The following is a 17085-nucleotide window of genomic DNA, read 5'->3' on the forward strand; positions in this document are numbered from 1 at the left end:
CAACTTTTATTAAATGTGTAAGTTTATTTCACACTGACCGGCGATGCAAAATACAAGCATTCCTGAAACTGTAAACACCACCAAGCCATTCTACCTTTTGATTGCCTCTGGCATAAGCCGACGTTCATTTTCTCATGCAAATTTTTCATCATAAGTTGTATAAAATAAACCAAAGTTGGAATGCACAGGTCATGTCTTCCTGCAGTAGAAATCCCTATGGATAGTCTTGCTAGTTATGCAATAAGCGAATTACAATACAGTATAAGCAACAGGCAATGTTTAACTTTCAACAAAACTGCAAAAAAAACATGAAAATTAACAAGTTTAATTTAGCCTTTGAACAAGAAGTGTCAGGCAAGGAAAACATGTATTTGGTGCTAGATTACATTAGGATATTTTTAATTGAGCGTTGAAAATCAAATAATACTATTTAAACAAACGGACTAAATACAAAGAATAAAATTAACACTAAATAGGGTAGGAATGAATAGCTAGCCTGTTAATAGGTTATGTTATATAGCACGACAATTGGCATGTTCACATGCATACGGCCGAGAAATGAGTAAATGGTGGATGCAAAGTTCAAAGTCAAATGAGGCGTTTCTTCTTCTTCCTGGAAACGACTCCCAGTTTCACACTTCTGGGATGGAATGATCCATCTGGTTCTTGAGAACGCTGGAAGCCATCCTACAGGACATGGAAACGCCACGTGTGAGTGATGCCCAATAGCACGGACACTGCCAGCCCAAAATAACTTTTTTTTATTACAGCCACAACTATCGACTTGAAATAATCTTTATCATTGTAACATTTCTTATTTACCCAGAAAAGCCTCATCAGTTTCAAGACTTTCAGAAAGGTCATAAGTTTGTTTAACATTAGAGGGTGATATTTCCAACTGAGTAATTTGCAGATTTTTTAAATTTGGTAAATTTGACCCATGACGATGGCACATGCGGCTTACTCTTTTTTAAATAAAGCACGTAGACCTTTAATGTCCATTGTGAGGTGGACAGTGTGTTTTTGCACGATTAATACACCCGGCGGTATTAACCAGGGCGGCCATGGGTCTTGATCTGAAAATTTGCAACAAGAGACATGCGCTACTGCTCGGCCTTCTTGGCGATCCATCTTGACGATCAAATTGAATAAATGGCACACAACTTAAATAAAGCATCTGACTGCGATGTTTACATCTTGGTTGCCATGAATAAATCTGTAAGCTTGTCAGACAGCCTGTGACACAGTCTGGATAGGTTTCTGCATAATTAGAGACGCTTGGTTTTTGGTTTTGCGTCTTCCTTTAAGGTGTCCTACTCCCACGCAGCATTAAGCAAAGCACTACATTTTGCATTAAGATATGTGCACATGTGTGACGTGTTACAGTGGGGACGGTGACGTGGCCACACGTTCAGGTTTTATTGCAGAGGTTCACGGTTCAAATCAAGTGGCCACCCTGATGACAACTCTGTGTAGTAACCGTGAAAACATTACACGCCGTCTACTTCAGTGGACGTTAAAAGATCCCCTGACATCATACTCTGGTTCTTTCGGTAAAGTCACGTAGGTATAAAATAAATAAAAGATATCAGCTGAACACGTAGGCTTTCGCGTCCAATATCATCCATAATAGTTAATTTTTGGGTTAGATATCGTAAATATATAAATGTGTCGTTAAACCCGCCACCACCCCACAACACAAATTAGTAAGGTTTGTCACGTAAACAGAATCTAACCCAAAAAACCTTGGATCCCCTGATATAATTTCCAAAAGTAGGCCATTGTGTGTTAGGGTCTAGATTCGCCAAAATAAAAATTACTCTTAAATTACTCAATTGGGACTATACATTGCAAACTAAAGCCCCAAGGTCACTTGCAAATGTCACTATCCTGGTCTCTTGAGTTCTCACCTGGTTTAACAAAATAAACTTAAAACTACATATGCTGAGCCTTGCCATGAATCACCTTTTGATGATGTGGTCATAGATGAAGGAGGGCATGATGGTCAGGGTGATGGTTGAGCCAGAAGCTGTCAGAATTTCGCTGACTTGAGAGTCCTGAAAGAAAGAGAAAACAATGAAATGTGTACTCAGCTTCCTGCGTTTGAAATTAGTGGAGTTTTTTTCTGCAGTCCTGCTATCGACACTGCTAAAATACATACCTTCACAGGTAAAAACATCATGAATTAAGGTTGGATGATGTGAAAATTAAATAACACTCATCCACAAGCTAATGGATCTTCAGGACCAAAGCTTTCCAGCATGATATGCTCAAGCCGTCAAGATTCTGGACCTTGATTAGAGGTGGAGTTGCGGTTTTAAAGTATGGATGTTTCCGTAGTGTTAACATGGGTTTACTATGGACTAGATTGGAGATATCTGAATATTGAAATAATCGATGACTACCGATTATCGGTAAAATTTTACTCGACTAAATCGGATAACATGGAAATTGTTAGAAGAAAAGTCTCGTCTGTTTCCACGTGTGCTACTGGACGGGAGGTGATGGATGGATTTTTTTTGTGACATCGGCATTGTCGACCGCATCACAAAGGATACGGATTGTAGGGGGTTTCCCACCTTCGGGAGACACGATGTGGGGCGGCCACCATTTTTAAAGGCGTCCGAGTAATCGACCATAAAAAGTAGTCAATGACAAATTGAATCGGTTGATCGACTTCATTGATTAATGGCCCCGACTCTACTTTGGAGTATGAACAAGCAGCTGGTGTCCTTCATTAGTGGTTACTACTGAATTCCCAAAAACCCTCGACACCACGACCACCACATCTGCTCGTCCCAATCCCCACTCAAAATCTTGCCGACCTCTCCTTGATCAGATCCCGCAAACCCACGTGTGCACCCACAGCGGGCATGCCTCACCTTGAGGCCCACGACGTTCTGCCCGTTGAGCTCGCACACATTGTGCTCCGTGAGCAGGCCATTGCGCGCGGCCGAGCTATCCTTGGTGATGGACACGATGCGGCCGTTTTTGAACACGAAGCCCACGTAGCCCAGGCTGTCCTTGTGCATGGTGATGGTGCGCTCAAACGGCCTGACGGGAAGAAACGCGGCACATCAACGACACAGACAAGTAGAACTCTATTGTGCGCCTACAATTAAAACGTCAAATATTTGTTCGGCCGTCAGCCTGGCCTACTGGCTTTCAAGAGCAGTATTATGCAGCAGTATTTCACTTATCGACGACATGAACCGAGAAATCCTTTCAGTGTCTGCACATAAATGCAAATTTTCTCAGTCCATCGGCCTATCGGCTTTCTAGAAGTAAAAATATTCAGCAGCATTAAGCAAGCAAACTGTTAGTTTCGATACCGTTCAATTGACATTATTATTGTGAATGCCCTATAGCTATCGAGCAGCAGGCAGTGCAACTGCACTGTGGCTCACGGCCGGAGGCGCCCAGGTGCCGAGAGATTAAGAGGGTTGAGAGAAACTGGATAGGATGAGGTGGGAGGACATTTAACTCCATGCACCAGGGCCCTTGCCAACCGCCCTACCTCAAATAGAAAACGGAATGTCACCAGGCGCCAGCCGACTCACCTGTCACGCACGGCCATCACGATCCTTTCCGGCGCCGCCTTCTTCAGCACTTTGTGTGCCTTGTCCGTGTCCCACGCGGCGCAGTTCTCGCCGTTGATCTGCAGCACCTGGTCGCCGAAGCGAAGCCCGGCCAACGAGGCCGGCGAGCCCCCCTGCACCAGCTGCACAAAGATGCCCTGCGCGAGCGGTGCGGCGCAGCCATCGGAAAAAAAACAGTCAACTGTGGCGCCAGCGGCCGATTCCTCTTCGTTAAAGTCGGCGCAATCACGATGTGGGTTTGTCAAGCATCTGGACGAGACCGCGGTGCGGAAACGGGCGTGTTTACGTCGTCATATACGTACTCGTGGAGCGGAACTTGTGTGTAATAAAGCACGACACAAGGTCTCGTAAGAATGTGACCACCGACGCAGGTTTTGCAACTTGCTCATCCTTCAATTCACCTAACATCGAAGTTGTGCCCAAGTACACAGGCGCATTGCCAGGGTTTTAACCATGATGTGGTCTCATGATTTAATCACGAACCACACATCACTGTTAAAAAATGCGTGAATATCAAATCATATTTATGTCCCGTCACCTCATGAGGTTATGCACAAATGTTTTCCAACGGCATTTTTTCAAGCATGCATCCTCTGGATTGGTCTCTACTTTCTGAGTTTCATTACCAGATAGAAATAGATTTTACCTCTATTGCAGTAAATGTGTGTGCTACCAACTGACCCCTTTGCAGCTTTCCAGTGAGGCTTTGGGTCGTAGCACGTGTTGCTCGGCACGATGGCCGCGCAACACGCGGAGAAGTGAGCGTACCCCCCCCCCCCTTCACCTTACCTTGTCAACGGCCTTGAGGCGCAGGCCTAGCTTCCCGTCCTGGTCTTTGCACAGGATGACCTCGCGGACGCCCTGCTTCACCTCGGCGCGCCGCACGCCCACGTCGGAGCCCGTCACGGGCCCCAAGGCCATGCTGGAGCCGGACGGCCGAGCCACCAGGGCCTACGGGACAACCCGCCCGGTCAGCATCTCTACGCGCGCCGGCGGCGTCGTGACCCACGGCAGCCACCTTACACGGCGCAATGTGAAGCATTCGGGGCGATTGCTGCTCGGGCACTCGTTGCCACTCGCTTACCGGCGGTCAATCACCTCCTTATCACTCTGTCACCACTACCATGGGTTACCATTCCTGTGAAATCCACTTAGTCAGTCCTCCGCCCATGTTGAGGACCTGGTCTACCATGCTGTTTTGTCTGATCCACACTGTGTTCAACCACCGCTCAACCACTCACCCAGTCACCACTTTTCAAACCACTTTTACTTCTGCTTCTTCTCTCACACTGCATGGCTTTGAAATGCCCTCCCATCATCTCTTCGCAAACAATTGCAACCTTGCTCAATTCAAGAAACGCGTTAACTCTCATATTTTACAATCTTGACAGGGCTGTTTGTTGCTGGCCGTTTGACATTTTGGGCCTTTGGGCACCGTGCTCAGCAATTGTGTTCAACAAAAACTCGGCCATCTCGATCACAACAACACCATGACGTCATGAAACTATCGACAGTTTACATCCCGTGCAAAACCGAGATAACGATCAACACGGCAGGATCCACGACACTGGAAAAAACTTTATCGAGCACCACCGGGAAAATATTATTCAGCTCCAATAAGTTACCAGGATGGCATTGCTCTCGGCTGATACAGAGCTCAATGTGCCGCCGCCGTCTGCAGAGGGTCGCCGTCAAAACGCTTTTGTCGTCCACCAAGTCCAACACGTTGACGGGGGATTACACTTTGCACAGCACGCTGCCAGGCTGCGTGAACCAAGGGGTATGAGACCGCCCTAGTCATCACTCGGCATTGCGGATGCGTCTTGCTGGGGGCTGAGTAGGACTTTCAAGTAGCTTGGGCGGGCAACAACACATTACCACACACCTCAGCGATATCCACTCACACCGGAATTCATATTTAGGGCTCACCTTTAAAGGTGACTAAGCCTGCTAAAATGACAAATAGTGTGGTTGGTAGATTAAAAATATTCCACTCCCTCTAGTACCCGATGAGTGTGCATAAGAGAAGGCAGCAGTAATCGACCTTGTTTGGCTGTGGCCACGTGTTCTCCTGTACAGCCACAGGGAACAACTGCTGACTTACGCACCACAGTTAGTCACCGCAGACCAGGGTCTCTCACCTGCGCTCATCCCTCTAACAGTGGCGCAAGCAATCCACGACAACAGGAGGAACTTGTTTGCACTTACACCATGAGTGACACTCAACAGTAAACATCTTTAAGGATGTACACGGTCTTTAAATATAATAAGCTACAATCCCAACCTCGAATCTGAAGTAGAGCCATAGTTTGAAACAACCACTTGTCTCACACATTTCAGTTCCTGGGACTCCCCCCCCCTCTTCACCAACCCCCACTGAGCAGCGTGGTCAAAGATGGCCAAACAATCCCCATGACCGATATGGCCCAGGGAAGCTTGCATCTAGCAATGAATTTAAATAAGGCTGTCAACTATTGTTATGGTTTTCAGCAAAGGTCCTGCAGGGGCCTTGTACACCACTGCCATTGCACGCAAACCAATATTTATCACGTATTATTTTTAGTCTAATGATATTTAATATATTTTATAACCTCCAATTGTGTTATTAGATGCACTCATATTCACAGAGAGCCATAACAAAAATCTAAGGAAGAAAAATAATGCACATGCACGGATACTGAAATCCTTTATGACTTGCGTTATTCTTGAAAGTATTCTATTAGCGATGATAACCATGTAGTTGGATATAGTTAGAGAGGAAGTAAACAAGGGAAATGGATGCATGTGAAAAGCTATCGTTGGCCAACATACCCCGGAGGAAGCTGAGGCCGCCACCATGGGCATGTTGAGGCGGATCTCCTCGTCAGAGAGGCTGAGGCCCATGTACTCGCGCAGCTCGGGGTAGAGGCTTGGCGTCGGGTACAGGGCACCTGCACACGCACACAGGCACGCAGGTACGCACACAGGCACGCAGGTACACACACGCACACAGGCACGCACAGGCATGCACGCGCACAGGCATGCACGCGCACAGGCACGCACGCACACACGAACGCAAACGGGCAAACATTAGCCTAGTATTCCCGAGCACCCGAAACCACATTCACAAAATCAGCATCACTGACGTCCCTTTCAGTGCCTTGAGATAGATGGAAGTGCTCAAAGGGTTAATAAATCGCTCTGCTCACAAAACTGCTGGCAGAAGTGTCTCCCCACTCGAGTGAGTTCTACAGAGCCCCGCCAGAGGGTGTTTACACCGACTTCTACACACTGGCCAGGCGCCTTGGAGAAGGTCGGCGATTCGCGACTTGACCCGACTGGTACAATTTTGTCAACTTTAGCCATTCGGTGAGCCTAGGCCACGCTCTCACTCGAGCATTAACCATCCGCTAATAGGTGTTGGAGGTGTAGAGGCTGTTGTGTGTATTAGGGCACCAATGATGAATGTGAAAAATTACCAGTGCCTTAAGGGTATGAACATATTATGAAACCGGTTCCCTAGACTCAGTTGAAAAATATGCAATTAATGAGACTCAATATAGGTGCCATGAGCAGCTCTATAGAGTCAACATGTGCAGTCGCCTGCCTGTCAAATGAACCTCAGCAGCACTGCCTAGAAAACAGAAACCACAGGCAGCGACAACCATCCTGCGCCATCCCTACCTCGGCACCGACTACACATTCACAAGCAAAACAATGAGAAAATGAAACAAACTAAGAGAACACATTTGCAGACAGGAAATTGCATGGCGAGGCTGCCTCTGTAACGCAAAACAAGGTCAACGCCAATTACATCAGTGCACAGCATTGCGTTCCATCCCACAGGGTCAGAGTGAGCGCGTGTTGCAACAACTGGATTTAAAATTTCGGCATAAATGACATCACATGGTCCCCTTGTTTTTCTGCAGCATTCTGGGAGGCTAAGTTATACAAATACATTTAAGGTAAGGTTAGAGTTTGCACAAGCATACTGTTACAGACTGGGCTTGTGATTGGAAGATGTTGTTTTTTAACTGTCATCGCATTTCAAGGGTGCACAAATGTGGGTGGATGTTGTTGGGACTGTAGTTATGGTTTAGCATTTGCCTGTGGTGGTGGTTGGGTCCGTGGCTGTGGTTATGACTGTCCCTACAACAAGCTCGTTGTTTAAAACTGTATTTGTAAATATCAGTGTGATATTCATGACAATCATCATCAGACTTTATCAATACACTGCTGGATGAAGCCATCACCATCTCACACAATTCATAAAACTGAAATCTGCAAAATCGAGCCATGAGCCACTGATTTTAGCCAATTCATGCAATTTACTAGACTACTCCTTTTCCACTGCCACATCTGTGCCGAGCCAGCAAGGGACCCAAACCGTGATACTCTCGCGTCTCACAAGATGTGGAATTGGCTCGGGGTCAAGCAGGTCCAGGGGCAGGATTGATATATTTTTTGTCAATTGTTGCATAAGCAGACGCCGATATCACACGCGAGTTGCGTGTAAGGTCGGCGGCACGGCTCAGTTTCCTGTTGTGGAACAACAACCCGGGCACCTCCCGAGCCGTGCTCAGGACGGCCTCGGCGCGGCAGAGGAAAAGCGGCAGCGCGCTGCGTGTTGGACGGAGTTTGGAGTGGTGGTGACCGCGAGAGGGAAGCTGCCCGAGCGTTTCGTACCGCTGGCCATGGGGTCCGTCGACGCGGCGATGGCCACCGCCCCCATGTAGCCCTGCTGCTCTGCCAGCTGAGTCTGAGCCTGCACGCACGCATACACGCACACAAAAACAAAGATCCCCCGTATAGCTTTAACAGACTGCTAGGGCAAGGTCTGTTAGTGAGCATCTATGAAGCCCGGCACGGCATACAAGGGGGTGGGTTGCCAGCATCAAGCCCGACTGCCTTTGTCTTCCGAGTGGAAACGTTTACACACCGCACTAGGTACTCATTTGAAGCTGGGACAACCTAGGGGAAGCCCAAGACCAGTTCAGATAATCATCACTGGTGTTGACCGTGAGCAGGAATCAAACTCGGGTTGCTGGGTTCGTAGCGAAGCACGCTAACCATTACACTACCGCTATCCACGCACACATGCACACATGCTCACACGCACACATGCACACACGCACGCAGAGCCTCGATAACGCACGCAGAGCCTCGATAACACACGCAACCCGTGACCGGCTGTCGTCCTGGCAATGAGCTTCTTGTCTTGTGTGCACAATACGGGAAAGTTCGTTACACACCAACCCCAATCCAGGGGGCTGGCCCCCAGAATAGGGTGATGCATTGCCAGCTTCAGAAGTGACTGGTTACATTCGGTAGAGTCCTGGTTAATCTTTAACCTAGCCATGCACCATTTGGCAGCTCCCAGCACTCACATGCTGCTCAGCAGACTCTGGGGGTCATCATGTTGTAGAATCATGTGGCCTCTTGTAAATCTGTGTTTTTGACTCCAATTTTATCTTGATAGTTCTGTGGGTGTCATGTCATTCGACCAAGTTAGAGAATGGCTCTCAGAAGCAGATATCACAGAACTACTTCTGAGACCCCTTCAAGTGACCTCTGGTTTGTGCAGAACTTTCCTGCATACCCCAGTGACAGATTAATGTTCATTGCATCATAGCCAAACCGATATCTTTAATTCATAGAGCTCACATTCATCTATTCTATTAACTGTGCAGGCTGACACCGTCAATTCACTGCAGTTGACATCTGACTTAATGACACGTGGCTGCTTAGATTTGAGACCAGGATCTCAGCAGGCTCAATTTAGCAATCCGAGCTACATGACCAACCATTGTTTAAATTGTTTTCAAAATGCATTTAATTTTTTTCAACGTGAACCTATTATCAGTACAGGAAAATCTCGTGCCATCATAACAGCATATGATGACAATAGTTGAATTACATCCACCAAACGTGGTGAACGATGGATTCGATGCAAGCGGTACCACGGGATGACTTCAGGGAACGCCGCCGCTACTCAGAGGGAACTTTAATAATTTAGACTGAGCAGGATGTGTCTGTGTAGGCTCTGAATGCGAGAACAATGTCTACTACGTGTGCGCACTACGCCCAGAGTTATTAAGCCTTCAGGCTGGTTCAGAGCACTGTTGTGGGTACACAAAGCCACCGCTTGTGTTTACACAGCAGTGCACGTGACCATTGTGTTAACATGCATCGTGTCTCGCACAACTGGGCCAAATGCCGCAAATGTGCACTGCGTCTGCTCTTCAAGTTGGGGGGCATCCTGAAATATTGATGGCGGTGGCCGCCCCTGTTCACGGTCGCGGAAAGCCGCGGCCGTTTCATCTCTCCTATGCGTATTCTGCTCAAGCCACTTGCTGTTCGGCACAGTGTCCGACGTTTCGCTCCACGCACAGACAAGCTTCTTCAGAAACCAAATGGTTCCCGAACTGAACCGTTTCCTGAAGCTCCGAGGAAATTATAACGGAAATGTCGGACATCGTGCCGAAAAGCACACGGAGAAAACCGAAAGGACGACCTGCTGGGGAGCTTCTTTAGCAACTGAGTGTTTCTTGCACCGAACCATTCCCTCAAGTAGGTCGCAAGATGCGGAGTGAAACGTCGGGCATAACGGTGAACTTCGCGCCGCACCAACCGAAAATGCACCGCAGCACTGTGCAAAACAAGCGCAAAGATCGAGGCAGCAGTCGGTGGCTGCCTTGCACGGCGCTGCAGAGCACGTGATGTGTGTGTTGTGTGTGCGGTGTGTGCGTTGTGTGCAGTGTGCGTTGTGTGCAGTGTGTGTGGGCGATGTGTGTGTTTGTGTGCGGTGTGTGCGTGTGCGGTGTGTGCGTGTGCGGTGTGTGCGTGTGCGGTGTGTGTGTGTGCGGTGTGTGTGTGTGCGGTGTGTGTGTGTGCGGTGTGTGTGGTGTGCGGTGTGTGTGGTGTGCGGTGTGCGTACGGTGTGTGTGCGGTGTGTTTGTGTGCAGTGAGTGTGTGGTGAGTGTGTGCGGTGAGTGTGTGTGTGTGCGCGCGTTTGTTCGCACGCACAGCACTCCGAGCAGTAAAACCTGCTCCTCAGGAAACCGGAGGAACACGCCCATGAGTTACAGTGCGACCTCGTGACGGCAACATCACGCACGCAACAGGAGCACGTGATAGGGCCCCTTGTCTGATTTGGTTCCCGACTTGTGGTCAAGTGCTGACGTCACTTAGGATCGAGTTGTCGCTCCGAACAAAACAACATTCCGAGAAGCTCAATCCGTGGGTGTGTGTTTAATTTGTGCACTTAATAAAAAAAATCCACACCCAATAATAAATAAACAAGTGAGGTGTCTGTTATTATTTTGTACCGAGTTATGATTATTTTTATATGTCGGGTTCTCTACAGCATTCGTGATACAATTCAAGAATTAACGTCACTATCCCCCACTGACGAGGGCTGGCTGATTGATTGTGACGCATTTAGTTGGAACACATTGTAGGGATAAAGCAACGTTCTTCGATGCAGTGTTCTATGAACGCTTCTTTTCCCTCAAATCGTACTGTACCCACAAAACCCACACACAGGTCAAGTTTGCCTTGACTCAGCTCAACCCGTGTAAAGATTCACGAAAGGAATTTCCTGTTTAATTTTTTTTTCCTATTCTCAAATGCCAACATTGGCAAGAGTCGGGGGTCTACATAAAACACACCAAAGCTGTCTCATGGAATGAAGTGCGCCTACATGAGAACAGAACACCGCTAAACCGCAAGTGTGAAGACGGGACAGCGACCAGCGTTGGTGGAACGTGGAGGAACGTACCTGGATCACCTTGTCCACCTTCATGTCCTCCAGAGATGGGTAGAGAGACATTTTGGCTTCTTTTTAACTCCACGAGCAGACGACCTGCGCACGAGATACGGCATTATCACTGCACTACATCACCACCGGTGGCTCAGCGGTAGAGCGGTTGGCTCGCAATCGGAAGGTCGCGAGTTCAAATCCTGGCTGGGAGTTGATTCAGTCCCATCATCCCTCTGTCCAGCGTCGATAAAATAGTACCACATTCTGGGGAAGTGAACAGTGGTTTTCCTATGGATAGACTCATCCCTGTCATAGGAAGGAGGAATGTCCAGCACTGGCTCAGTGTTGTATACAGGAGACAAGCATTGGCTCAATGCTTGTTGGAGCAGGAAATCGCTTTGACTGCGCTACCTTCTGCTGCCATCAGAAAGCCCAGTAACCTATAGCACCTGTTATGCACCATGGCGGTCATCCATCCAAAGCACGATCTAGGCTCAAATCTGCTCAGCTTCCGAGCTCGCGCGCATTCCGGGTGATGGGCCATCGGCTTCGTCACATGATTAATGTATGCAGTGGACTAAGTCTTTACTAAGAACATTCTTTGGCAGGGATACAAAGCAAGCAGGAGTGACGCATGTGGTAAGCTTTGCAAGGTGTGCCTTGCTGTTTTGGCGGGCTTGTGTATGAATACACACGAATATAAATACCCAATGCAAATACTGTAATAGTGCCACTCTGCAGACCTAAGTCCCTATAGGTGTTTGTGTTGGCAACGTTGGCCTAGGAACGGATATGACTGAGTTGAGAGCCTCTTCATTAGTTTTTCTATTCATTGCTCAGTAATTGTCTTCTTGGGTTGGAGCAGTGGCGAGCGCAGTAGGTCACACGCTGTCTAGCGACCTGAGCGTAGCTTCCCGGCCATGGCTAACATCAGCAGCGAGTTCATTCTCAGCCAGTCCACCCTTCACCAACCCGTGTTGACCCGCGGGAAGTATGGCCAAACAACTTCCACGACCAACGCAACATGGGGAGGCCTTCTCCGGTAGTGGCTTGACAGAGGGACACAATGACCATCACCATTTAAACTGTTACCATGCGAAGTCTGGAAATGAAAGCAGCGTTGTTTTAATGGCTATACTTCAGATCAGCGATAAGCCACTTTAAATACAAATTCCACTGGCTCATTTGCCTTGGCTATGTTCATACTTGACCTCACCGACTTAGTCGCAAGAAGCACATGACCACGTCATTGCAGGAGTGTACATAGTTCTCAGAAGTGTTTTAGGTTTGTGCCACGTGTCGTTCCGCGTGATGTCCGACGTTTCGCTCCACGTGCTAGGAACTTGTTGAGGAACTGCTCCCAGCACACGGGGGGAAACGTTGGGCATGACGCCGAACGCGCTCTCCAAGCCAAAGATGCGTCAGAATGCTCATGTATAATCAGCGCAACTGTGAAAAACCTACGCATTAGTATTGTATACATAGTGATGCAGATCAGCATCGGAAGCAAAAAAGATCCCCGTAGCTGTTATCGAAGAGCAACAGAAGGGCACGAGGCAAATAATCTGTACATAATGCACCATTAGTTCAGAGGAAGCACAATGCCGCATTTTCACCAAGGGGCCATTTAAAATAGACTGCATATTTAATAACGATGGCATCAGAACCCACTGTAGCCTCAACATGCAGAAGGGATCGCCCTGTTAGCAAGCTTCGGTCAGGGACTCTTGAGAACCAGGTGACAACCAATAAGACAAAATATATAGTTTTTAGATTTGGTATGCTGGAACTTTTTTTCAATACAATTTGAATGTATGTAGCATCTTAACATAATTGCACCTCAAGACACTGTACACAGTGTGACGTGCATCATGTAAAAGGTAACGCATGAAATTTACATATTGTATCCTGTACAGTATGTTCTTTTCCCGATGACTGTCAGAAGAGAAGAGAGGCATGTGCCTAGACTTCAGCATCAGGATATTTATTTATACTGCTGCAGGAGGAATCCGCGGAGTGATAAAGCTCCTTTTCACAGAGGTCTAGTCGGGGTGGCTAAGAATGTTACAACAAACAGCACAACAACACGATCGTAGCAGAAAGTACAAAAAAGGTAAACAAATCACCCAAACACATACAAATAAAATGAAACCATCCCCATCCCACCAGGCAAAGCCCACTGAGGTATTCACTTATATTTCAGAAGCGACCTGACCACAAATGATAGGGGCAGGGAGTCAACAGTCTGGCTGATTGGGTGAAAGGAGTTCCATATTGCAGGTGACATATTTAACCAGGTGACAGCCAATTTAAATCATCATTACTATTCACATGGTCACAAATAAAGGTCATGCATCTAACTGGCAGAACATTGTCTAATTGTCACATTTACCCAAAGACGTACCATAAACGTTGTCATCAATTGTGGGCGCAAGGGTCATGGAACTTGCGCCACTTGCAATAAAGACTCCACTATGGTCAGGTCGAGTCAAGCGTTGTGAAATCATGGGGCGTGTACGCCAACCCCAGATGCCGTGGGTCTCGTCACCCACTCACGTGATCATGTGACCGGGCTAATATTAGAGTGCAGTTGTTCAAGCGTCGTGACATCACGAATTGGTCTGAATACATCTACATTGTACAGGATTGTATTATCGTGCAATTATACAAACTAGTTTGTTATAGTTCGGTGTTGCGGTGGTTATCGTTGTGCACTACCCACGACCCCAGTTTGTATCCTTACCACGGCGCACATCAGTGGCCATTGATATCTGAACTCGTCCTGGGTGACCACCCATCAACTTCAGCAACGGGTAAAAATGGTCCAAACAACCCCCATCACAGCTCACACGCCCGTGGTTGGAGAAGGTATCAAACACAACCGTGGAGGCACCATAGGGCAGCTCAGCGGCAGGTGATGATGCTGCACCGTCCTCTGCTGACCCTGGCACCCCACAGCTCCGAGGCCGCCCATGGCAACCCAGCGGGCACGGTGGTCACCCATGCAGCCACCATCCAGGCTCGACTCTGCTTCGCTTCCCCGACGTGACGAGGTCGCGCGTGAACTCCGGGAATTTGGCCATGCCCACCCGAGAGGGCATTTCCACAATTGAGCAAACCCGACACAGTCCACATAGCAAGCACATGCTCGTCGCACATACTGGGGGTGCCGTTTTAATGTTAATACCGATCGTTTCAAAACATATTGGTAATTGGAACCTCATTTGCCAGTAAAAAATATGAGAATTGTTTTTTACCCTTTTATCTGGCAACAAAACTGACACCTTTTTTACGAGGAGTCATGTTTGCATAGACCACAATACCTGCAGTCATAATGCAAACAAAAAACATAACTCTGATAATGTGCACTGTCCTTAAAGTTGATTGGTCCACACCTGAGACAGCTTTCCTTAGAGTCTAGTCTCACATGGTGTTGGACCAGATGACGTCAAAAGGCGTCATCTGACTGCAGGTATTGTGGTCTATGCAAACATGACTCCTCGTAAAAAAGGTGTCAGTTTTGTTGCCAGATAAAAGGGTAAAAACCCAATTATCAACATATGGGTCATTTATGGAATAGGTCAACGGTTTGACATGCACGCGTCCCGCCGTGGATGAAAGTTCGCTTTGTCACACCACAGTAGCGAACTTTAATATCTCTCCCGTATCAAGCCAAGCGGACAAATTGTTTCTCTCCAAATAACAAGGCGTCAGTGATTGGTTTGACACACTATACCCATGGCAAACAGCTCCTCATTGATTACACGAATTATCACCCACATCTTTCAAAGTTATTGACTGAAATCATCATCAGCTCTGGTCAATGCACTGCTAAATAAAAATGCCACCATGTAATAATCCACCTGGCACCTACAACCGAGCTGATTTAATCACTCCATCTCCATTGGGCGGTCTTAATTCCATCCTTTGCCTGCCGCTCCGTCACCATTCTTGAACCACTGGCCATCACCAAGCCTCTCTAGCTGCGTGTCCCAGCCCCAAGCCCGCTTCTCGGTCATCGCAGAACCGGCAAAACAACCCTCTTCGTACACTGAAACACCGAGACATCTGGGACGAAGCCAGTCTCTTCGTCAGGCAGGGTCACACTCGAAAAACACAACGCCACGGCTTGGCCATTTTGGGGCCATTTCTCTTCCTCCCTCTCGCGTATCTTGGGAGACATTTGGGGAGAGCTGCGACGTAGCAGGCTAAGCGTGAACACTTTGGCGAGACGGAGTAAAACACGTGTGCGTGGTGAAATCACTCTCACCTTCAAATCGCGCTTGGCAAGTGTCTCGAAACTGGAGCAGAATGGGGGGGACGGGACGGCAGCGGCAGGAGGTCGGTGATGTTCAGCGGCCGCTTGTAACGACGCAGCGTCCAAAGCAAGGAGCGGATGCGGACAGGAGCTCGCAGACGAAGTGAGGAAGCCGAGAGAGTTCCGGAGGCGAGGCTCGTCTTTCCCATTGGCCTGGGAGGAGGCACGTCACACACTCAGGGGGTAGAAACACCGACTTCTGCCTGACTCTGGGTTGCCTCTGCCACTGCTGCTGACGCACGGTCATGCGCCTTCGTGATTGTGCCGCTGACGTCTTGGAGATGGCGATTGCAGGAATGCACTTGTGGGCAGCTATTCATTTGTTAAACATACTTCACCACGCTGGTCATTGTGGATATACGTCTACTACTACACCCGTACTCTTAGGTTTTTCGGTAAAGTCACGTAGGTAAAAAATAAACATTATATTTTATTTCTATTATTATTTTTTACCTACGTGACTATACCGAAAAACCTAAGAGTATGAATCCTCGCAGTCACGAAAGCTTCAAATCTAGAATTACTACACCCGTCTTTAGCGCATGCTGCTGTCCACGTCGCCAGTCTCGTCCATTGCCCTGATAGCCATGACGTGCCCTGCCCAAGTTCACGACTCCCAAGTCAACACGTCCAATGAGATGTTCCCCCCTGACTCGAGCATGCACCTCTCCATGTCTTTTCAACACACAAGCTCTGTCGTGACGTGCCCGCACACACGCAGTCATGAACGCGGTGGTGAGGGTGTTCTTACGTGTGTGCTATTTGATGAATTTGATCAATTTCACGTTGAAAACGAAACAAAATCTGTTTTGGAGGCCATGTATTCATAATCAACGATTTTTGGGTTTAGATCGCGTTATTTATAAATGTGTCGTAACCCTCCACCACCCGACACGGACAATCAGTAAAAAAGGCCATGTATTGTTGAAACGCTGGACTTGCAGATCTCCCAGCGCGGCACATTAAAACGATAACGTGTCCTGAATTCCGTCATGTGCCCACTCATCATCAGCAGTATAAACGTGTGCGACAGTGAGCTGATCGGCAGGTGGCTTGTCAGAATATTGATTTATATTGGAGGAATCCGATGAGCTTTAAATATATTTTTGCACAGATGTCCAGCAGTTGCACTAATGTCCAGTAGATTGGGTTAAGAGTGGCTACTCCCACCTCTTCTTCCAAGGGGCTCTCACCCAAATATGGAGGACATCTTCAATTGTTCAGCAAACTTGTGGTACCCATAGTAAAGGTTTTTTTTGGGTCAGATCGCGTAAATACCAGAGGTGGGACAAAGTCATTGTTATGCAAGTCCAAGTCGAGTCGCAAGTCATCAAATTCATGACTCGAGTCTGACTCGAGTCCAAGTCACATGACTCGAGTCCACACCTCTGGTAAATACGTGTTAAAGAAACTTGTGGTGCATTACC

The 17085-nt window shown here is 47.8% G+C and overlaps 2 protein-coding genes across 2 annotated transcripts in view; one reads left to right on the plus strand and one right to left on the minus strand.

Moving 5' to 3' along the window:
• The window catches only part of SMC6 (structural maintenance of chromosomes 6), a 373519-nt gene that overhangs the window by 31430 nt on the left and 325004 nt on the right, over positions 1–17085 (plus strand). The window lies entirely within an intron of this gene.
• On the minus strand, positions 5–15797 carry SDCBP (syndecan binding protein). Its single transcript, XM_078875934.1, has 9 exons — positions 15611–15797; positions 11359–11442; positions 8265–8343; positions 6411–6529; positions 4389–4550; positions 3561–3736; positions 2883–3054; positions 1966–2057; positions 5–687 (listed from the first exon to the last, which is right to left on the minus strand). Exons 2-9 carry the CDS (start codon positions 11407–11409, stop codon positions 633–635), a joined length of 906 nt encoding a protein of 301 aa, XP_078732060.1. The 5' UTR covers positions 11410–11442; positions 15611–15797; the 3' UTR covers positions 5–632.

Source organism: Lampetra fluviatilis, chromosome 2 (genome assembly GCF_964198595.1).
Source record: "Lampetra fluviatilis chromosome 2, kcLamFluv1.1, whole genome shotgun sequence".
Classification (NCBI taxonomy): domain Eukaryota; kingdom Metazoa; phylum Chordata; class Hyperoartia; order Petromyzontiformes; family Petromyzontidae; genus Lampetra; species Lampetra fluviatilis.